We start from the raw sequence: 23,894 nt of genomic DNA on the forward strand, positions 1-23,894 counted from the left end.
CATGACGGTGTGGCTGCCACCAGAGGACAAGAGCAGAACCGGACACAACTGAATACACTGTAGAGATGGCTTGCTGGAGAAACAGAGAGACCACATAAGAGACCATATCTGGGGAATGATTTGTAAAACTGTTGGTTCTTTCTAAAGGTCACGCTGTTAAAACTCATTTTTCACCAAAAAAGCAGCATTAGCCTGTGGTTGAACAACACTCTCTTAAAACATATATTGTAGTCTGAAGTTAGTCTAATAATGAAAACATTTCCCTTTGAAAATGAAAACGATGCTGGTCGTGGTGGCTTAAGCCTGGAATCCCAGCACTCTGGGAAACTGAGGCAGGAGGATCGCTTGAGCCCAGGAGTTTGAGACCAGCCTGGGCAACACAATGAGACCCTATCTCTACAAAAATTTTTAAAAAATTAGCTGGGTAGGGCAGCATGTGCCTGTAGTCTCAGCTACTCAGGAGGCTGAGGCAGGAGGACTGCTTTAGCCTGGGAGGTCGAGGATGCAGTGAGCCATGATTGCATCACTGCACTCCAGAATGGGGGACAGTGTGAGACCCTCATCTCTTTAACAAAAATAGAAAAGAAGAAAAGAAAAAATCTTTCAACTTTTAATTTTATTTTTCCCTTAGAAAACACAAGTATTCTTATTCTTTTTTTTTTTTAAGAGACAGGGTTGACTGGGCACAGTGGCTCACCCCTGTAATCCCAGTACTTTGGGAGGCCGAGGCGGGTGGATCATCTGAGGTCAGGAGTTCGAGACCAGCCTGGCCAACATGGTGAAACCCTATGTTGGGATCTCAGCAGTGAGCTGAGATCATGCCACTGTACTCCAGCCTGGGCAACAGACTGAGACTCCATCTCAAAAAGAGACAGGGTTTCACTCTGTCACTCTCTGTCACTCAGGCTGGAGTGCACTGGGGCAATCATGGCTCACTGCAGCCTTAAACTCCTGGGCTCGAGCAATCCTCTCACCTCAGCCTCCTGTGGCTTGAACTACAGGTACCTGCCACCAAGCCCAGGTAACTTTTCAATTTTCATTTTTGTAGAGATGGGGTCTCCATATGCTGCCCAGTCTGGTCTCGAACTCCTGAGTCCAAATGATCCACCTGCCTCAGCTCCCAAAGTCTTGGATCACAGGCATAAGGCACCATGCTCAGCTCTCTCTCACTCTAACAACACAATCTACAACGTCTTAGTCTAAAGGTATTTCTAAGAAACTCCTGTCTGTTGATCTATGAAAGTAGAGTAACAGGAGCTTAATATGCCTTTTTGGACTGCTAAGAGAAACAGAATCAATAGCTGTTAAGAGTTAAAACTAAACTAATTTGGAGCCAAAGCTTATCTTTCATAAACGTGACTTAAAAAAAAAAAGAAGGTCATGACTTAAGATACTAAAGTCAACAGAACTTTGAAATGGAAAGGATCTGAGACTATTTACTCCAAATGTCTGCTTACAGATGAAGACCAGAGGCCCACCCAGCCCTGGATGACCTGCTGACGGGTGGGGGTCTGGGTCACCCGGGGCCCAGATAGCTCCATTCTTTCCATGAGGGTCTACAACTTGAGTGCATCTCATTCATGACTCTTTGATAAAACTAGCCATTTTTCTTCAGCTACTAATGTCATTAAAAAATAGGGATAATGATTCTGCATAACAAAACAGAAATACTAAAAAAAACCTCAGCCATCGTTGCGAGCTTCTCTCTCACACACTTTAGGTACATGTTAACAAGGCAGCCGGGCACCATGCTAGGACAAGGCACAGAGCGGAGGGAAGGGCTGTTTTCCCTCACAGGAACTAACCAAGTCTTCAGCAGTAGCAGGTAAATGCGGAGAAAGAAAAGGTACAGGGGCCAGGTGGCCAAGTCCATCTCCCCCCCTTCCAGAGTGGCTACATTGCATGCCCTTGTGCCTGGCAGCCCAGGGACGCTGACTGCCAGCAATCCTCAAATCACTGCACTCACCTGGGCTGCTCTGACCAACAAACTCAATCTGCAAGGTGCTTTAGACAGGAAAACCCCAGAGCAAGAATTTTATTGTACAACTTAGTGACCTGCATTTAAAAAATGGTTAGGTTCATTACTGAAAGTAGGGAAACACATATTTTTATTGATATTTTAAGCACTTTAAAAATGAATTGCTGGGTGCGGTGGTTCACGCCTGTAATCCCAGCACTTTGGGAGGCTGAGGCAGGTGTATCACCTGAGGTCAGGAGTTCGAGATTGGCCTAACCAACATGGTGAAACCCTGTGTCTACTAAAAATACAAAAATTAGCTGGGCGTGGTGGCTTGTGTCTGTAATCCTAGCTACTCGGGAGGCTGTGGCATGAGAACTGCTTGAACCCGGGAGGCGGAGATTGCAATGAGCCAAGATTGTGCCATTGCGCTCCAGCCTGTGCGACAACAGCGAAACTCTGTCTCAACAACAACAAAAAAGAATGAATTGTTTCAAACTCCAAGTGTGCCTGGCAGGGTATAGCAGCACATGGATGACTGTCGGTCTCCATGAGAAGGACCAGGCCCCAGGAGAGAAGCTGGTGGCAGGCTGGGCAGCCCCATCCTCTGAATGTGCAGAGACACCCACGGCTCTAACTGAGGACAGCCACAGGGGGCGAGAAGGGGCTAATCGCACTCATATCTAATGACTTCAAGATATCACAGGGGGATGGGGAGCAGGGAGCACAAACTCAAATGAACCCCTCAGCCTAGCAAGTCTGAAGGTAAAACGTAGTGTAAGAGTTGAGTAAAAGCTGTCTAGGATAAAGACCCACAATGACGAAAGCGACCCAACCACAGACAGCCCTGCCACGGACAGGTATCTCAGCACTTTGCTCACATCGACCCTCTTACTCCTCACACCAGCTCTCTGCAGTCTTGGCAGGCGATGTGATTATTATTACAGGTGACGGGCTGAAGTAGCTCTCGGAGCTCACATAGTAAGGAAGTGACCAAGTGGATCTGAACCTACTGCCTCCCCAGGTGATCACGGCACAGTGCCCTGCCTGGGAGCCTGCCGCATCAGCTGCCAAAACTGAACGTGTTGTGCCAGAGTGCCGAATGCAAACTATGTGAAAAGTACTACCCAGCTGAAAACATGTGACAAAATGATAAAAAAAAAAAAAAAAAAAAACCAGAATACCTTATCTTTAACGATGCTCTCCTGGCACGCTGTGCATTTTGGACTTGAAGAGCTGCAGGGAAACACATGTGACTGCATTAGAGTGGAAGTCCCTTTCCTGAGGGGACTCAGGAGATTCCGGGAGCATTCGCTTTATGGTCAGGTCTGCGCAGTGGCTCACAGCAACGTCCTGCATCAGGACACCCTGGTGATTCACTTTACAAAGGAAGCCATGGGAGAAAAGGGCTACATTTTTTTAAATGCTGATTTTTCAAAAGGAAGTTACCAAGTAGAACAGTTTAGTTCAGCCCCACTTGGAAAGCCTCTTCCACTTAATGTAAAAGTGAAATTTTATTTCAGAAACCAAAGCTAGCTGTCTGCAGAGCAGCCCTTCGGTGTGAGTACCGTTTACCTGGAGAGCCTTGCTCCTGCGTTGTAAAAGCAGCCAGCCCTTCTCCACAGGCGATTTTGCTTCACTGTCTATTGGAAGGCCAATGGCACTTGCACAGGGTGACCAGCCTCCCTCCTCTGTGGCCCACCATATATGGGGGCTCCAGCCCCTCCTCCACCAGGAAGCTTCTCCTGGGCCCAGAGGTGTAGTCTAGGCTCTTGTGTTAGGACACATGGTGTTCTGTGTCTCCTGTGCTGTCACTAAGTTCAAGTGTCATTTTGCCCCCAAGTGGGCAAAGGTGAGTTGACTGGGATAAGTGGGTAAGACCACAGAGGGAAGCATGGAGAAGGGAGAGGGTGAAGGCAGGTGACAGGGCAGGGGGCTGGCTGCTGTGCCCAGGCTGGGGCTCAGGGGCAGCCCAGGCTTGAGTGATGTGGGAGGAGGAGCTGGCAACCTTCCCAGTCTGATGTGCCCTGACAGCATTGGCCAAGACCAGGGCATCCTGCAGCAACCCCCCCACCCGGCACAATGCCAGAAAACATAAACATGAGGCCTGCAGGGTGAATCAAGGTGCTCTCCTGGTCGATGCTATCCTGCAGTAAAGCTCCAGCCTGCCTTCATGATCCGCCAGTGGCACCAGCACTGGCACTCAGCAGCAAAGGGCTGCCAAGAGCTCGGTGCATGTAACACATGTGCCTGCTGAGTAAGCACTGCGGCCTAGGTTTCTGCTCGCCTAGGGACCTGCCCAGTCCTTTAAGCTGACCCCATCCTCCCTCCTCTCTGTAGCACCCTTGCACACCAGTACATATGCCCTTAAACGACTGGCTTGTCATTTCCTGGTGTGTCTCCTCCATGGAACTGTGACCTTCCTCAGTAAAATACAACAACACATATGAGAGGCACCAAGGCTCTACAGACAAAGTGGGAAGACACGGGCGGGGCAGGTCAGAGACAGCCAGAGGCCTCAGTAAACTCAGATGTAGGATCCCCCTGCACCTCCCTAAAGGATTCACGAGCTGGGCCCGGAGGCTTTTATGACTTCTTTAGGGCTTTAAACCTCTAGAGGTTTATCTTTAGAGAAATGAATGAAGGAGAGGGTGAAGCCGAGGGCTGAGAAGGGGCAGGGTGACGGGCCGGATGAGGGGCTACCTCAGCAGGGCGGCCATGCAGCTCTCGCAGAAGCGGTGCCCACATTCGGTCTGCTTCGGGCTGCACAGCACCAGGCGGCACTTCTCACACTTGTACTTGTCCTCCACGGTCTTCACAAACTTTTCCTTGTAACCTCCTTGTTCAGGGGCAAAAATCGGCGTCCCGGCACTGCGGTCAGTGTGCAGCTTTAGCGGCGGGTTAGTCTGCAGCGGGCCAGGGGAGTCCATCTTTTTACTCGACTCCATTTTAGGAAAGAGGAGTTCTGTTGGGAAAAAACAGTAAAGAGAGCGCCATCATATCCTCTCAGGCAAGGAAACAAACGCAGCTTTGGGAAAGCAGAAGTGCCTGAGACCTGCTGTCTTTCAGTTTTAGGTAACACAAGAATCCTTCCCAACTTTAATATGTGTTGGGAACAAAATATGATCCAATATGCTTCCTTCCTTTCTATTTTACCCAAACACATAGTAACTATTGATATTATTATTCAAAAAACTTCCTAAAAAGTATACTTAATAAATTGGGCTAGGTGTGGTGGTGCACACCTGTGGTCCCAGCTCCTTGGGAGGCTGAGGTGGGAAGATTGCTGAGCCTAGGAGTTCAAGGTTGCACCAAGCTATGATGGCACCACTGCACTCCAGCCTGAGCAACAGAGTGAGGCCCTGTCTCCAAAAAAAACTTTTTGTTCTTTTTTTTTGAGATGGAGTCTCACTCGGTCACCCAGGCTGGAGTGGCAGTGGTACAATCTCGGCTCACTGCAAGCTCCACCTCCTGGGTTCACGCCATTCTCCTGCCTCAGCCTCCCGAGTAGCTGGGACTACAGGCGCCCACCACCACACCCGGCTAATTTTTTGTATTTTTAGTAGAGATGGGGTTTCACCGTGTTAGCCAGGATAGTCTCGATCTCCTGACCTTGTGATCCACCCGCCTCGGCCACCCAAAGTGCTGGGATTACAGGCGTTAGCCACCGTGCCCAGCCAAAAATTTTTTAAAGTTAATAAACAGAGTATTTTTGAGGTTTAAAAAAATACACATAGCCAGGCACGGTGGCTCAAGCCTGTAATCTCAGCACTTTGGGAGGCCGAGACGGGCGGATCACGAGGTCAGGAGATCGAGACCATCCTGGCTAACACGGTGAAACCCCGTCTCTACTAAAAAATACAAAAAACTAGCCGGGCGAGGTGGCGGGCGCCTGTAGTTCCAGCTACTCGGGAGGCTGAGGCAGGAGAATGGCGTAAACCCGGGAGGTGGAGCTTGCAGTGAGCTGAGATCCGGCCATTGCACTCCAGCCCGGGCGACAGAGCGAGACTCCGTCTCAAAAAAAAAAATACACATACTATTTTGCTGTGTTGTAACTTTGAATTCAATGCATCATTCTGAGATTTTAGCTGAAACAACAGCTGTTCTCAGTCAGTTTTCCTTCCTCATTGACTTCTGCTGAGTCTCGATGCCATGACTCAGACTGGCCTGGTCAACCTGCTTCTGAAGCCCAGTTGTTCCTTCCAGGGTAAACCCTGTGACAGTGTGCCCACAGTACCCAAAGTGCTCAGTTTTGACATCCACCCTCTTCTTATTCATCTGGCACCACCCTGACCCAACATGCTGTGCACGGAGCTGTGGGGTGGGCCCGCTGTGGACGCACAGAGCACGCCACACCCTGTCACACCGGTGAGGAGCGTGTGAGGGAGGTGCCGCTCCCTGTGTGCACGAGGGGGCTCGGGTTCAGGTAGGTGCCAATGTGCCCAAAGGGCTGGGCTGGCAGAGGGGACACACAAAGGGCAGGTCTGTCTGTGCGGGCTCTCTTCCACACCTGCTGACTAGGTACTCTTTAAGACTGGCTGCCTCCCACCTGCAAGTTCCCATCAACAGGTAAACAGCTCCTCAAAATGAGCCACAAAGGTCCCAGCCTGCACAGCTCTGCCAGATGAGACCTCAAGATCAAGTAAATGAAAATAACCAGGAATGTAAAGGAGTTGAATCGAGTTCCTGAAGAAATGTGAGCTTTAATAAAAATTACACTGTGCACTCATAAACATACTCATAATTTGATCAATCATCCTAAATATTTGCTAACACTTACCTAAAGCATAAATTAAATGTTTCCAGATGGTGGTATAAAATCTGGCTTCTCTGGTCTTTGTTTTCTGGATACCATGCAATAGCCATGCACCTCTATAATGAAAAAAAAAACCCTGGGAATGCCAGCCAGTGTTTAGGTCAGTGTGTGCACCATGAACTTTCTTGGAAAAGTTTTTGCCCAGTGCCTTATGATCTTTATGAGGCTTCTGCAGGGCAGTTCCAGTACGGATTCTCTTCCTGTCTTTAAGGCTCAGCCTGCACCACTCCCCTCCTGTCAACAGCCCCTGGCCAGCCCTGCACCCCCATGTACCGTGGTAAGGAAGTGAGTGGCTGTGAAGGGAGGTGAGGGACCCACTGAGAACCAGACTCAGGAGCCTCAGGGAACACCGCTGCCTAGACCAGCCACCTCACATCAGAAGCCTCTGCACCACTGGATTTTTCTTGTGTAGTTTCCCACCTCCATGCCTCCTCCATCCTTTCTCACGATATGGTAATACCTCAGGTGAAAAGGGGAAGTTCCTTTCAAAACTCACCAGCTCCCTCAAAAACACACTGTGTTCCTGTACCCAATTCATCTATTTTTGCTACTTAGAAAAATAAGAGCCAAATTCCTTCCGCTCCTGAGGTCCTGGGCATCCTGGGGAGGTAGCTGCTGGTAATCCTGGGCGGGCGGAGCCCCTCCTTCCGAGCTCCGTTCTGGCTGTCTGCATGAAGCGGACAGGCACATGAGCTGACAGACTCCTAGCCTGACTTCACAGCTAGGAGCAAATAGGAATGAATGCCGGCAGCAGAGAACGTCAGAGATTGATGAACTGGTTAGTAACCCAAGTGTGTTAGCTTCATAGAACTACTGTGGCACAGTGTGGGAAATTACTTATTTGTGAAAACAAAGTTTTCGAAACATTAATGTTAAAGTATATGTATTATAGATGTCATTTGCTTACAAACTTGCCGGTTCATCACAATGCTCACTAATCTTTCCAAGCTAAGCAGCAAGGGCACCTGGTGCTAGCCTTGCCTGCCAGGTAAAAGGGTTGACCAGCCTCAACCTGCAGCCCCCGGCCCCTGCCACTGTGTTCTCCACACTGGCCCATCGTGCCTCAGAGGCTCTAGGTTCCCCTAGGCCCGCCCAGGCAGGCCACGGCGGAGCCTACCCAGATACATGCAGGCCAGCCCCCGACCTTCTCCAGGAGGCTACCTTCCCAGCCTCTCTCTCAACTCCCCCATACTGCTCTGCGCTTTTCCCGGGCCTCCTGCCACTAAGACTGCATGTAACTAAGTTTACCCAGGATGCATCCCCTAGATCAAAGAATCAGGAATTGGCAAACTACAGTCTGCGATTCAAATCTAGCCAGCAGCCTATTTTTGTAAGGTCTTTGAACTAAGAATGCTTTTCAGATTTTTTAAGTGTTATAAAAACAAAGACTAAGAGTGTATGTGCTCCACAACGCCTAGGATATTTACTCTCTTGCCCCTAACAGAAAGAGTTTGCCAGTCCTCGCTCTGGACTCTGCATCTAGACAGCAGAGAAGAGTTGCTGGTGTGTAGGTTGTATGAAAGGCCAATTTTGTAAATGAGTGCCAAACTGCTCCCCAAAGCAGAGGTAACAACAAATACTTCCACCAGCAGCATGAGAATTTCTATGAAACCACACTCTCACCAACACTTACAGTTATCAGTCATCTTAATTTCTACCAATCAAGGACAATGGTCTTTTTGCGCCTTATCCTGATTAGAAAGGTTTGGCATCTTAATATGCCGAGAGGCCATTTGTTTTCTCTCCTGTGAAATGCCAAATTATATCTCCTTGTCATTGTTTTCTCTGTGTGTGTGTGTGTGTGTGTGTGTGTGTGTGTGTGTGTGTGTTTTCAAGAGATGGAGTCTCGTTCTGTTGCCCAGGCTAGAGTACAGTGGTGCCATCATGGCTCACTGCAGCCTCGAAGCCCTGGGCTCAAGCAATCCTCCCACCTCAGCCTCCAGAGTAGCTAGGATTATAGGCACATGCCACCATGCCCAGCTAATTTTTTAATTTTTTTCAGGAGCTGGGGGTCTTGCCTGCTCCCAAGCTCCTGGCCTCAAGTGATCCCTCCACCTCAGCCTCCCACAGCGCTGGGATTACAGGCATGAGCCACTGTGCCTGGTGGTGTCATTTTTTTAATTGGGTTATTGTCTTTTGTAACACTGATTTGGAGAGATTCCCCAGCTATTTAATATGTTAACAGCTAATCCTCTGTTAGTTTTATGTATTACAGATGTCTTTTCCCAATTTAAGGCTTGACTTTTTTTTTCTTTTTTAATTATTATAAGTTCTGGGATACATGTGCAGAACGTGCAGGTTTGTTACATAGGTATACATGTGCCATAGTGGTTTGCTGCACCCATCAACCCATCATCTGCATTAGGTATTTCTACTAATGCCATCCCCACCTTCCGACAGGCCCCGGTGTGTGATGTTCCCCTCCCTGTGTCCATGTGTTCTCATTGTTCAACTCCAACTTATGAGTGAGAACATGTGGTGTTTGGTTTTCTGTTCCTCTGTTAGTTTGCTAAGAATGATGGTTTCCAGCTTCACCCATGTCCCTGCAAAGGTCATGAACTCATTCTTTTTTATGGCTGCATAGCATTCCATGGTGTACATGTGCTACATTTTCTTTATCCAGTCTATCATTGATGGGCATTTGGGTTGGTTCCAAGTCTTTGCTATTGTAAATAGTGCTGCAATAAACATACATGTGTATGTGTTTTAAAAATATGGAACTGCTTCACAAATTTGCGTGTCATCCTTGCGCAGGGGCCATGCTAATCTTCTCTGTATTGTTCCAATTTTAGTATATGTGCTGCCAAAGCGAGCTTGACTTTAACTTTATGGTGTCTTTTAATGAAGAGAAATCTTAATTTTATTAGGCCGGACGCAGTAACTCGCGCCTGTAATCCCAGCACTTTGGGAGGCTGAGGCGGGTGGATCACTTGAGGTCAGGAGTTCGAGACCAGCCTGGCCAACATGGTGAAATCCTGTCTCTACTAAAATACAAAAATCAGTTGGGCATGGTGGCACATGCCTGTAGTCCCAGCTACTCGGGAAGCTGAGGCAGGAGAACTGCTTGAACCTGGAAGGCGGAGGTTTCAGTGACCCGAGATTGTGCCACTGTACTCCAGCCTGGGCAACAGAGTGAGACACCATCTCAAAAAAAAAAAAAAAAAAATTCAGATTAACTTGTGAGTGATGCTGATGAAAAAGGGACAATCCAATATATAAAAACAGAAGCAATGTCAAAAGGAGGTGTTCTCAAATCAGACTAGTAAATGAGCCACTATGTCAAACTGACAGACATTGCTCAAGGAAAACATGCTTTCTCGACAAAAGCTGAAGAAATAAAGGACACAAACCCTGAGCAGAGTCCAGCTGGCAGCCCCTGACCTTCTGTACCAATGAGGTGGCCACAGGACCGAACTGGTTCCTGGGAAAGCAGGGGACAGACACCTCAACAGGCACCAGAGCCAGTGCATGGACAAGTCTCAGGTTTACGGATGACCCTTGGTTCTCCCAGTGACCAACAGCCACCAAGAGCAGTCACTTCTGATCTGAAGTGTGAGAATCCCCTGATCACCTCCTGAAGCAAATAGGGCAATAGAGACAATGTCTTAGATATAAACACCTACCTACACTGTCCTGAGCAAAGGAGAGTTTTGGATTCAGGAAAACCAACACTGGAGACACATTTCTCACAATCAACTCAGAGGCAGACAGTAACAACCACCCCTACTGCCGGGCACTAACCTGGCGTATCTCCCTCAGCCCAACGCGGTCATGCAGGAGAAGCCACCGAGGCGAATCTGCCCCAGGTTCCCCACCACTGACGTAACAGAGAGGGGGCGAGAACCTCAAGGCTGCCAAGAAAACGTTTCCGTCTCTAGGATCAAGTTCTCAACAGTTTTTACTAACTGTTAGTTAGTTTTTACTAACATGCCCTTAACCCAACAAATGCTGACAACAATAATTTATTGCATCTCTTATGCTATTTATCCTTGTAAGCCATTTTACATCTCTTGTGTAATCGAGTAAGGTGTACATAAATTTGGCAAACTTGAAACTGATCATAATTTAAAAATTTAGATTATGTCCTAAAATATTAAATTTAAATTATGACTAGTAAGTCATGTCCACAAAAATGGCTGAGTAAGGAACTCAAAGTCTATCCTTCAATATACGCATTTTAAAAACTGGCAAAAACTGCCAGAATCTACTATTTTAAAAGTTTGGAAACTAACTAAAAACTTGCAGCAATCAGAAGAACGCTTAATCAAGGAAAAGCAGCTGAATCTCAGCAAGAACAGTGAGTTCCGCAGCATTTTAACCTTCCCTGGTCCCATCCTGGCTGCAGCAGTGGCCTAGAAGACAACAGGCTGCCACTCTGGTGCATGCACCGGTCCAAGAGGGAGCATTGGAATGGGCCTCATCTGCAAAGAACCGCAGTTGTTTGTTTTGACCTGTCTATTGACTCCCTGAAAGATTGGCTCAAAGGGTTTGACTTAACCTCCCAGTGCTGAGGCATCTACTAGGGAAACAGGGAGAAAGGTTCCTGGAAATATTTACAGACAATTATTTGCTGCTGCCTGAACCACTGGATAACAGTTGAGGCAAACAATAGATTTAACCAAAAACTTGGGAAGAAAAGCTGAGGAGTAAGATGTTTTGGAAAATAAGGGTTTGAAAAGCTCTGACACATTCTTGGAAATCTAGAAGGTTCCACAAATGCCCAGGGCTGTGTACATGTTCAGGAAAGGCCTGAAAAGGCCCTAGGCTTCCACTCTGGCTGACCTTCAGGCTCTGTGCAAGCCGGCAGTGAATGCTAAGGGGTCACCGTCAAAGGCCTGGCTGAGTGTTGAAGCTGTGCTCCAACATACACACAGACCTCATTTCAAAAGACTGGGAGATATTGTTTGTTCTAGGTGCTTAAATCTCCGTCTAATCATAAGCTGACCACTATACTAATGGAACAGAGAACTCAGTGGCCACACATGATAAAGAATATATACTATACAAAATTAGCTCAGAAAAGTAACTATACAAACAATGACTGTAACAAGCAGCCAACAAACCCTGGGGGAGAAGGAAGAATCTCATTTCCAAAGTTACCACAGTATAAATTCAAAACTTCCAGTTTTCAACAAAATATTACAAAGCATGCAAAGAAACAGGAAAGTTCAGTTTACATGTAGAAAAAAGGTAAGTAACAGAAATTGTTCAAGAGGAAGCTAGACATTAGACTTATGGATGAAGACTTTAAATATGCTATTTTAAATATGTTCAAAGAACTAAAGAAAACCATGTTCAAAAATCTAAAAGATCCATCAGAACAATGTCTCGCTGAATACAGAATATTGATAAAGAAAAAAATATTTTAAAAAAAGAACCAAACAGAAATTCTGCAGTTGAAAAGCACAAAAACTGAAATGAAAAATTCACCACAGGGGCTCAACAGCATAAATAAACAGAAAGCAGTAAGAATCAGAGAACTTAAAGATAGGACAATTAAGATTATACAGTGGTGTTAGGAACAGAAGAAAAAATAATGAAGAAAATAAACAGCCTCAGAGACTTGTGGGACATCATCAATTGTACCAACATACACATTATAGCGTCTCAGAAAGACAGAGAGAAAAAGAAACAAAAAACAGTTTGAAGAAATAATGGTAGAAAAGTCCTGTAATTAATGGGAAACATTAATCTGCATAATGCATAACCAGGAAGCTCGACAAACTCCAAATAGGATAAATTCAATTCAAAGAGCCACACCCAGACACACTGTAGTCAAACTGTAGAAAGCAGCAAGAGAGAAGTGACTCTTCAAGTACAAGGATTTCTCAGTAAGATTAACAACTGATTTCTCATCATCTAAAGCCATGGAGGCCAAAAGGTGACAAATTAAAGGGCTCAGAGAAAAAAATCTGTCAACCAAGAATTCTTTTTTTTTTTTTTTTTTTGGAGAAGGGATCTTACTCTGTCACCCAGGCTGGAGCACAGTGGTGCAATCATATGGTTCACTGCAGCCTCCAACTCCTGGGCTCAAGCAATCCACATGCCTCAGTCTCTCTGGGAGCTGGGACTACAGGCCAGTGCCATCATGTCTGGCTATTTTTCAACCAAGAATTCTATATCCAGTAAAACTATCTTTCAAAAATGAATGAGATCCCGAAAAAATATATTCGAAAACTCCAAGTGAGATTCATCTCAGGAATGCAAGGTTGGTTCCACACACAAAAACCAATCAGTGTAATATATACTAATAGGACAAGGGGGAAAAAACCCACACGATTAGTTTGATTAATGTAGAAAAAGTATTTGACAAAATCCAACAACCTTTCATGATAAAAACACTCAGAATACTAGGAACGAAAGGAAGTTACCTAAGCATGATAAAGGGTATCTGTGAAAAACTCACATACACTGGTGAAAAACTGAAAGCTTTCCTCCTAAGAACAGGGTAAGACAAAGATACCTATTTTCATCACTACGAATCAATACTGTCCTGGAAGTTCCAGCCAGAGCAATTAGGCAGAAAAAAGAAATAAAAACCATCCAAATTGGGAAAGAAAGAGTAAATCTATTCATAGACAACATTATCCATCAGAGTTGCAGGGTACAAGATCAACATACAAACATCATCTGTGTTTCTATACACCAGCAATAAATAAGCAAAAAAAAAAAAGGAATTAAGAATGCAATTATATTTACAATAGCATCCAAAATAATAAACTACTCAGACATAAATTTAACCAAGGAGGCAAAAGAATTTTTCAATAAAAACTACAAACACTGATGAAATAAATTAAGATAAAAATAAATGGCAAGACATCCCATGTAAATGGATTAGAAAACCTATTATTTTGGTAAATACTAACTATGGTATTACCAATAATTTATAATGTTTACGCCATTATTTTATGGTATTAAAATAATGGTAAAACATTATTCTAGGTGAGTTTCTGTGAGGATGTTATAGATGGGATTAACATTTAAACTGGTAGACTGAGTAAAGCAGACTGCCATCCCCAATACAAGTGGCTCTCATCTAATTAGTTCAAGGCTTGAGTAAAACAAAAAGGCTGACCCTCTCCCTGCAGCAAGGCAGGTTCTTCCTGCCTATCTTCGAGCTGAGACATCAGCTTTCTTCCTGCCTTTGGACTCAAACTGAAACGATGGCTCTTCCTGGGTCTTTGGCCTGCAAGTTTTCAGACAGGAACTACACCACTAGCTTCACCAGTTCTCAGGCCTTCAGTCTTGGGCTAGGGCTAGAAGTAAACCATCTGCTCTCTTGGGTCTCTAGCTTGCCAACTCCTCCTGCAGATCTTGGGATATGCCTACCTCCGTAATTGTGTGAGTCAATTCCTTTTAATAATCTCTAAGACTAAGACACACACACACACACACGCACAATTGGCTCTGTTTTTCTGGGGTACCCTAAGATACTACCCAAAGTGATTCACAGATTCAATGCAACCCCTATCAAATTTCCAACGGCCCTTTTTTGCAGAAATAAAAAAACTGAGGCCAGGAACCGTAGCTTACGCTTATAATCCTAGCAGTTTGGGATGCCGAGGCAGGAGGATCACTTGAGGCCAGGAGTTCAAGACCAGCATGGGCAATATAGTGAGACAGTATTTCTACAACAGAAAAAATAAAAATAAAAATCTGATCCTCAAATTCATAAGGAACTGCAAGAGACCTCAAATAGCCAAAACAATATTGAAGAAGAAGACCAATGTTTTAAGACTCATCCTTCCCTCTTTTAAAACTTACTGCAAAGCTTTAGTAATCAAAACTATATGGCACTGGCAGAAGAACAGACATATAGACCAATGGAATAAAATCGAAAGTACAAAAGTAAACACACACACACACACACACACACACACATATATATATATATATGACCAAGTGACTTTTTTTTTTTTTTTGAGACAGTCTGGCTCTGTTGCCTAGGCTGGAGTGCAGTGGTGCAATTTCAGCTCATTGCAACCTCTGCCTCCCAGGTTCAAGCGATTCTCATGTCTTAGCATCCCGAATAGCTGGGATTACAGGTGTGTGCCACTACACCTGGCTATTTTTGTATTTTTTTAGTAGAGATGGGGTTTTGCCATGTAGGCCAGGCTGGTCTTGAACTCCTAACCTCAAGTGATCTGCCCAACTTGACCTCCCAAAGTGTTGAAATTACAGGCATGAGCTACTGCACCTGGCCTCAAGTGACTTTTGACAGGGGTGCCAAATGAGACCATTCAGTAGGAAAAGAATAGTTTAATAAATGGTTCTAGGGCAGCTGGAGTAACACTTGCAAAACAAACTTGGACCTCTACCTCACTCCACATATATAAACTAACTCAAAATGGATCAACAACCAAAATATAGATCCATTTTGATCTATATTTTGATCCCATTCAGGGCCACCATCTTGCCCAAAGACCACATGTTGAGGAATGTCCTTGACAGCTTAATCTTGTAATCACGTGGCAGTACTTCCTCTGTCTCTGCCTGCCAGGGAACAGGGATTTTGGGGTAGCAGTTAGCTCTACAAATTATCTCGAGCAGTTAAAAGCCTTTGCAAGCTCAAAATTTACTGCTCTGGGCTCCTAGGAAGACCAATGGAAACTGCCCAGTGCTGTAGCTCAGCAGTTAAGGCTTTGTCTTTTCACAATGGTGGCCTGAGTCCAGGTTCAATTTTTAGCCTAGAAAATGAACACCTTCTGGTTGGTATTTGGGTGACCTTTGCCATTTGTTGATTCTCCTCCCCTTCACGAACTGTCTTAAATTTTCCTTTCTCTGGGCACCTGGGCGGTTACGTTTGGCAAAGTTCAAAAGCCAGGAATATTGGCGGTTTGGAGTGGCTAAAGCTGGGTAATAAGAGATTTAAAAGGACTTTTTAAAGAGTGCTATGGTTAAAAGCCACTTAATTAAAAGTGGATATTCAAGCTCTAACAGCCTGGGACTTTCTTAGGAGAAACAGAGAAAGCACACCCTGTTTTGGGAAAACCTCTCTTTTCCTCATGGAACCCCAAGGATTATTCAACGTGGATAGATCCTCCCAAAAGCTAAGGCTCCGTTCTGCTTTGCATGGCGTTATCTGTTTTTACTTTGGGGGTATCAGAAATTACTTCACATTATCAGACAGCTTCGATGTGTAATAACTAGATAGGAAATACATTTAATACTTTTGGGGAGAGCTAAATGGCATGGTGGGGATACACGGATCTTTGTGTGTCTGGATCAAATGCATACTCTTGACCACCTGGAAGGTGTGGAGATGTTCTCATCCTTCCCCACTGAGAGATAAGACTCCCGTGGGGGATGGGCTGATCACAGAAAGGGCTGATGGGCTCTTGGCAACGAAATACGTGGTAAAATCATTGCACTGTCTTGTTCTGTAGCGTTTCTCTATTGGGGATCCAGGATCCAATATAAAAATGGGATCCTCAAGTTTTGGGGCTCTGTCTTGCCTTCCAATTGTGCTTGCTTATTAGGCCGTAGAAACTGCATGCTTTCCTCACCCTGTTCCTCCAGGGCTCCACCATAAAGCCACCAATTCAATTAAGAAACTGGCAAATGAAAAACCTTACAACTACTACATTTTCTTCTGTCTGTGTATTTATATGTGTTGTGTGTGTGATATAAAAGGCTTTGATTAACTGGCTTAAAAATAAGTGCTTAAATATTTTGTCAGAAAAGTAAAAAGTATAATGCCTTTTAATTCATGTGACTTAAGCTGTGGGAAGTAAAGAAAATTTTTAAGATTATTGGTAAAATAAAGACATTTGCTCTAAATCAGGTAGGTCAAATTTTAGGTTTGCTAAATGCTTTAAGTTTATAAACTGCCTCTTTGACTTTTGAAAATTGTTCAACTTACCTAGACCCATAGATTCTAGGTAAGGCCTGGGGACATGTAGGGTTAGCCATGCCTCCTAGCTATGCTAGAAAGAGTCAGACCTTATGTGCACTTCTGCCTGGTGTCCTAGGCTCCGTACCTAGTACATAATTAAAACTGCATACCAAGTTTTTCACCAAAAATAAACACTGTTAAGAGTTAACAGTATAACATGTACTTGAGACTACTGGAAAAACAGTTTTACATGCAAGGTGTGTAGGGAAAGTGAAATGTGTTTTGGTAAAAGATAAGAAGACATGTGAATGTGGATTCTTTTTTTTTTTTTTTGGCCTACATTAAAGAGTTAAGGGATTGTTTTAAGTCAGGATAAAGCTGAAGGTTTGCAAAAGTTGTGGAAATTTTGTGAAAAATTAATCTTGTAAAAGAAATTCTGGGTGTGAACATACTGGCTGAAGTTAAAGTGCAATGATTTCGTTCTGTAAATTGAACACTGGAATAAAAGCACAACAGGGTTTTCTTAGAGCACTGATCCACTCTTTAACAAAAATTTGTAAAGGATTATAAAAGGTATATGAGAATCTTACCTTCTGGTCCAACATTAAAATTGGGTAGATTTGTCTATAATGTTTTATTAAGAATTGGGTTTAGGCCAGGCGCGGTGGCTCAAGCCTGTGACCCCAGCACTTTGGGAGGCCGAGACGGGCGGATCACGAGGTCAGGAGATCGAGACCATCCTGGCGAACACGGTGAAACCCCGTCTCTACTAAAAAATACAAAAAACTAGCCGGGCGAGGTGGCGGGCGCCTGTAGTCCCAGCTACTCAGGAGGCTGAGGCAGGAGAATGGCGTGAACCCGGGAGGCGGAGCTTGCAGTGAGCTGAGATCTGGCCACTGCACTCCAGCCTGGGCGACAGAGCGAGACTCCATCTCAAAAAAAAAAAAACAAAAAGAATTGAGTTTAACATTAATAGTACACTAATGCAATGGTGAAATTTGGCTTATTTGGTATAAAAATCATACAGGAAGCATTGTCAAATATGAAATGGTGTTTGGCTTTCTTTGACCTGTATTTATATAAATATGTTATTGGTATGTGTTCCAAAGTAATGGAAAACTCCTAGAAATCTGATATGACTTAGTGTATGTTATTAATAATTGTAATTATTATGTAAAATCATATGCCACAAAAGTAATCAAAATTCCTAGTCAATTGTGCCTTTAATAGTGGTTGCCTTACGACTTTTTGTCATCCACAGACAACTGCTGTGTTGATCCTCTTCAAAAGGTAGTTTATAGTCAGCTATAGGACTTCAGCAGGTGCCCTTGGATGCAGGTTTCTAATAACTTTGGAGATTGTGACATTAGAATAGAGGTTCTTAGGCTGGGTGCCGTGGCTCATGCCTGTAATCCCAGCACTTTGGGAGGCCCAGGTGGGTGGATCACCTGAGGTTGGAAGTTTGAGACCAGTGTGACCAACGTGATGAAACCCTATCTCTGCTAAAAAATACAAAAATTAGCCAGGTGTGGTGGCACGCACCTGTAATCCCAGCTACTCAGGAAGCTGAGGCAGGAGAATTGCTTAAACTTGGGAGGCGGAGGTTGTAGTGAGCCAATATCACGCCATTGCATGCTAGCCTGGGCGACACAGCAAGACTCTGTCTCAAAAAAAAAAAAAAAAAAAAAAGAATAGAGGTTCTTTCAGGACTCTCACGGAGAGCTGAAGCGATTATGAATATCAAGTGGAACAGAAGTTAACTGCATGGACTGAACAAAAGACTGAAGTAATTTTTGACTTTTTGCTTAAAACGTTGCTGATCATTTTTGTTTTTCAGAGCCAAGAAAACTTTTGAGCTACTTACAGCTTTTGACAACTGAGTAAAATATATTCCTGTGAACAAAACTTGGAGCATATTTGTTTTTCTCTACCTGCTTTCTCCAGAATTTGGAAACTATTTGTGAGTATTAACTTATGGCAATATAGTTATTTGAACAAGTGCAATAAGAATCTGTTTTCTTTTGCAACAGGACACAATTAGAGAAACCGGTTATTTTACCAAGGCTTTGATGGGAATGATGTGCTTTCTTTTAAGGACTCAAACCTGACTTTGTAGAGCCAATAAAAGCCCCTTGGGAAAACTGGCCTCATACTTTGTCTACACAGTTCCTGTGCAGGGTTCCTGACCTGTGAAATAAAGAATGTCACTTTCTGACAGGCCCAGGAGCCCCACGTCATCTTGGGACCTCAAGAGCAGAGGCATTTCCCAACTCACAGGTTATTTGAGGGTACAAACCCATGGCTGGGCTTGGCTTTAAAAAAAGTCCTATCTGAGGTTCCTTTTATGGAACGAAGTTCCATCAAAGTCAATTTTTAAAACCCTATGTGAAAAATAATTGTTCTTGCTGCATTTTATACAAATAATCAGGCCAAGTATAATAAAACAAATCAGTCGTACCATGATTTGTCTTCAGTAAAAATGGGAGACCGGAGAGAGAAAATAAATTATGTTTCAGGAACTATAGTACACCTGTTACTAGATTCTAGCCTCATCAGTTGTTTTTAAGTTTTTTTCTGCAACTTAGACTAACCCTGCTTACTCCTGTGAACCAACCAGTGATCTCTGGCCGCTGCTCCCAAGAAACAAGAGAGATGAGTAATGTAAAAATCTAGATCAATATTCTAATTCTGGGCACATACTGGAATCAGCTGGTGACCCACATCAGCTTGGTTTCAACAACTGGAATCAGCTGGTGACCCATATCAGCTTGGTTTCAACAACTGCCCAGTTCATGGAAAGCCTTCTTATTTAGTTTACTCAGGATAATTTTAGTTATTCTACTTTACTGTTGTGGAATATATTGCTATTGTACTCTTTGTGTAGGAATGCAGGATAAGTTTACTGAATGTTTTCTTAAACTGAACACTCATTAATCTTCTAGATACCACCTTTTGTTGGAACTCAGAGTTATGAATGGCCCTCACCATTACTGATGCTTTCTGACTGAGCTCTTCTCTACCCTGAATACAAGAGACCTTCATAGTTAGGCAGGAATATCTTTGCCCCATTCAGCCTGAAGAAGTTACAGAAGATGGATCTTTGTCCCTCTACAACTCTTAGGATTAAGGGTTCCCCTGTAAAAAAGAAGGGGGAAACATGTCAGAGGCATCTGAACCAGAGAAACTCCATCTTGAATAGGGGGTGAGTAAAATAAGGCTGAGACATACTAGGCTACATTCCCAGGAGGTTAGGCATTCTAAGTCACAGGATGAGACAGGAGGTCGGCACAAGATACAGGTCATAAAGACCCTGATGATAAAACAGGCTGCAGTAAAGAAGCTGACCAAAACCAAGATGGCGATGAAAGTGACCTCTGGTTGTCCTTACTATTCATTATACCCTAAATATAATGCATCAGCATGCTCAAAGACACTTCCACCAGCACCATGACAGTTTCCAGATACCATGGCAACGTCAGGAAGTTGCCCTGTATGGTCTACAAAGGCAAGAAACCCTTCGTTCCAGATATTGCCCACCCCTTTCCCATAAAAGTCATGAATAATCCACCCCTTGTCTAGCATACAATCAAGAAGTAACAGTAAGTATAAGCAGCTGAGCGGCATGGGCTCTGCTTATGGAATAGCCATTCTTTATTCCTTTGCTTTCTTAATAAACTTGCTTTCACTAAAAGAAAGAGAAAAGGAAGAGAAAAGAAAGAAAGAAAGAAAGAAAGAGAAAGAGAGAGAGAGAAAGAAAGAAAGAAAGAAAGAAAGAAAGAAAGAAAGAAAGAAAGAAAGAAAGAAAGAAAAAGAAAATACAAATCAAAACCACAATGAGTTCCCACTTCACACCTACTAGGATGGCTGTAATTTTTTTTTTTGAGACAGGGTTTTACTCTGTCGCCCAGGCTGGATGGAGTGCAGTGGTGTGAACATGGCTCGCTGCAGCCTTGAACTCCTGGGCTCAGGCAATCCTCCCAACTCAGCCTCCAGAATACTTGGGAATACAGGTGTGCACAACCATGCCCAGCTAATTATTTTATTTTCTGTAGAGACAGGGTGTCACTATATTGCCCAGGTTGGTCTCAAACTCCTGGACTCAAGTGATCCTCCCACCTTGGGCTCCCAAAGTATTGGAATTACAGGCATGAGCCAACATACCTGGCCCCCCCTTTTTTTTTTTAGATAAAGTCTCATTCTGTAGCCCAAGTTGGAGTGCGGTGGCATGATCTCGGCTCACTGCAACTTCCGCCTCTCGGGCTCAAGTGATTTTCGTGCCTCAGCCTCCCCAATAGCTGGAAGTACAGGCTCGTACCACCATGCCGGCTAATTTTTTGTATTTTAGTAGAGACGGGGTTTCACCATGTTGCCCAGGGTGGTCTCAAACTCCTGAGCTCAGGTGATCTGCCCGCCTTGGCCTCCCAAAGTGCTGGGATTACAGGTGTAAGCCACTGAGCCTGGCCTATAATTTTTTAGAAAAGGAAAATAACAAGTGTTAGTGAGGATGTGGAAAAACTGAAACCCTCATACACTGCTGCTGGAAACACAAAATGGTTCAGCCACTAAGGAAAAGAGGATGGCAGTTTCTCAAAAAGTTAAAACATTACCATATGACCCAGCAATTCCACTCGTAGGTATATGCTCAAAAGAACTGAAAAAAGGTACAAAGAAACACATGTATACGTATGTTCACAGCAGTACCATTCACAATAACCAAAAAGGTAGAAACCACCAAAATGTTCATCAATACATGAATAAACAAAATGTAATCTATCCAGACAGGGAATATCATTCAGCCTTAAAAAGAAATGAAGTTCTGATTCATGCTACAACATGGATGAACCCTGAAAACATGCTAAGTGAATAAGTCAGACGCAAAGGGCACACACTACATGAAGCATACAGAATAGGGAAATCCACAAAGACAGAAAGCAGATTGGTAGTTACCAGTGGCTGAAAGTTACCAGGTAACTACCCTGGTAGTTACCAGGGGACTCACTGTTTGTGGGTATGGGGTTTCCTTTTGGGAATTAAAAAAATATGTTGGAACCAGATAGAGATCATGGTGCACAACACTGTGAATGTACAAAACGCCACTCAATCATTCACTTTTTAATGACTAATGTTATGTGTATCTCACCACAATTTAAAACACTATTTAAAAATAAAAACAAAAACAAAAATGAAACAGCCAGGTGCGGCGGCTCACAGCTATAATCCCAGCATTTAGGAAGGCTGAGGTGGGCAGATCACTTGAGGCCAGTAGTTCAAGACATGCCTGGGCAACAGAGTAAAAAACCCATCTCTATAAAAAATACAAAAATTAGCTGGGTGTGGTGGTGCACACCTGTAGTCCCAGCTATTTGGGGGGCTGAGGTGGGAATCACTTGAGCCCAGGAGGTTGAGGCTGCAGTGAGCCAAGTTTGCACTACTGCACTGCAGCCTGGGTGACATAAAAGTAAGACTCTCTGAAAACCAAAACTAAAATCTACTATAACCACTTAATCACTTGGATGGCTAAAATTTTTAAAATAGAAAATCACAAGTGTTGACAAGGATATGGAGAAATGGGAATCTTCACATATTGTTGATAGGAATGTAAAATGGTGCAGCCCGTGTGGAAACAATCTGGCAGTTCCTCCAAAAGTTACACACAGAATTACTGTATGACCCAACAATTCCATTTCTATGTATATACCAAGAGAACCAGTATGTTCATGCAAAAACTTGTTCACAAACGTTCACAGCAGCAGTACTCATAAAGTGGGAAAAAAAGGCAGAAACAGCCCAAATGGTCAGCTGGTAAATGGATAAACGAAATGTGGTCTATCCATACAATGAACTCTTACTCAGGCATAAAAAAAAATGAGGTACTACATATGCTACAACATGGATGGACCCTGAAAACATCACGTAAGTTATAGTAGTCAGAAACAAAAGGCCACATATTGTATGATTTCTATTACATGAAATGTCCAGAATAGGCAAATTCATAGATACAGAAAGTAGATTAGTAGTTGCCAGAGGCTGGGGCAAGGGAAGAATGGAGAGTGCCTGCTTAGTGGTATGGGGTTTCTTTTTGGGGTGATGAAATATTCTGAAATTAGATAGTAGTGATGGTTGCATAACATTCATTTTCTGCCACCATGCCTGGCTAATTTTTTTGCATTTTTAGTAGAGACAGGGTTTCACCATGTTGGCAAGGCTGGTCTCGAACTCTTGACCTCAGGTGATCCGCCCACCTCGGCCTCCTAAAGTGCTGGGATTACAGGTGTGAGCCACCACGCCTGGCCATGACATTCTGAATATACACAAAACCACTGGATTGTATACTTTAAGTGGTTTAAATGGTGAATTTTATGTTTTGTAAATTTTATCTCAATTAGAAAGTGTTTAAAATTTTTTGTGTGGGGTAAAAAACGGTGGTGGGGGGAATATCCAGATTCCTGAATCCCGCACAGCCTGGTAGCCACTCCTTACCACCACCACCACCAAAAAAAAATGGCTAGCAGGCAGGACACCGTAGCTCACACCTGCAATCCCAACACTTTGGAGGTCAAGGCAAGAGGACTGCTTGAAGCACCAGGAGTTTGAGATCAGCCTTGGCAACATAGCAAGACTCAGTCTCTAAAAAAAAGAAAGGCCAGGTGCAATGGCTCACGCTTGTAATCCCAGCACTTTGGGAGGTGAGGCAGGAGGATCGTCTGAGGTCAGGAGTTCAAGACCAGCCTGGCCACCGTGGCAAAACCCTGTCTCTACTAAAAATACAAAAATTAGCCGGATATGGTGGTGTGCGCCTGTAGTCCCAGCTACTCAGGAGGCTGAGGCAGGAGAATATGAGAATCGTTCGAACCCAGGAGGTGGAGGTTGCAGTAAGCCGAGATCGCGCCGCTGCACTCCAGCCTGGGCGAGAGTGTGAGACTCTGTCTCAAAAAAATAATAATAAAAATAAAAAATAAAATAAAATAAAAATTAGCCAGGCATGGTGACACATGCCTGTGAGTCCTAGCTACTGAAGAGGCTGAGGCGGGAGAACTGCTTCAGCACAGGAGTTCAAGGTTACAGTGAGCTGCGATCATGCCACTGCACTCCAGCCTGGATGACAGGGGAAGGTTCTGTCTCTAAAAAAAAAAAAAAAAAAATTGCTTTCAAATTTTTTTAAACAGCTAACATATTGAATCTTATATGACACAATTCTGTTTATCCACATGTAGATCCAAAGAATTTCATAAAATCCTAAGTATCTTAATAGGAAAATTAAATAAGTATCTTAATAGGAAAATTGA

The 23,894-nt window shown here is 43.9% G+C and overlaps 1 protein-coding gene and 1 non-coding gene across 8 annotated transcripts in view; both read right to left on the minus strand.

The window, feature by feature from the left end:
* Positions 1 to 23,894, minus strand: part of TRAF3 (TNF receptor associated factor 3) — a 131,086-nt gene that overhangs the window by 34,268 nt on the left and 72,924 nt on the right. For 4 of the 7 annotated variants that reach the window (XM_026455236.1, XM_026455234.1, XM_026455233.1 and 1 more), the window contains 2 exons: positions 4,661 to 4,922; positions 3,142 to 3,193 (listed from right to left, as the gene is read on the minus strand). In XM_026455236.1, coding sequence (XP_026311021.1) covers positions 3,142 to 3,193; positions 4,661 to 4,905 — 297 coding nt within the window. In that variant the 5' untranslated portion in view covers positions 4,906 to 4,922. Of the gene's footprint in view, positions 1 to 3,141; positions 3,194 to 4,660; positions 4,923 to 6,737; positions 6,830 to 23,894 lie in introns of all 7 variants that reach the window. The other 3 variants (XM_026455224.1, XM_026455226.1, XM_026455223.1) reach the window with 1 other exon arrangement.
* LOC111538397 lies at positions 9,482 to 9,585 on the minus strand. The gene has a single exon (XR_002730321.1). It is a non-coding gene; the product is annotated as a U6 spliceosomal RNA (small nuclear RNA).

The sequence above is a fragment of the Piliocolobus tephrosceles genome, chromosome 6 (assembly GCF_002776525.5).
Source record: "Piliocolobus tephrosceles isolate RC106 chromosome 6, ASM277652v3, whole genome shotgun sequence".
NCBI classification, from domain to species: Eukaryota; Metazoa; Chordata; class Mammalia; order Primates; family Cercopithecidae; genus Piliocolobus; species Piliocolobus tephrosceles.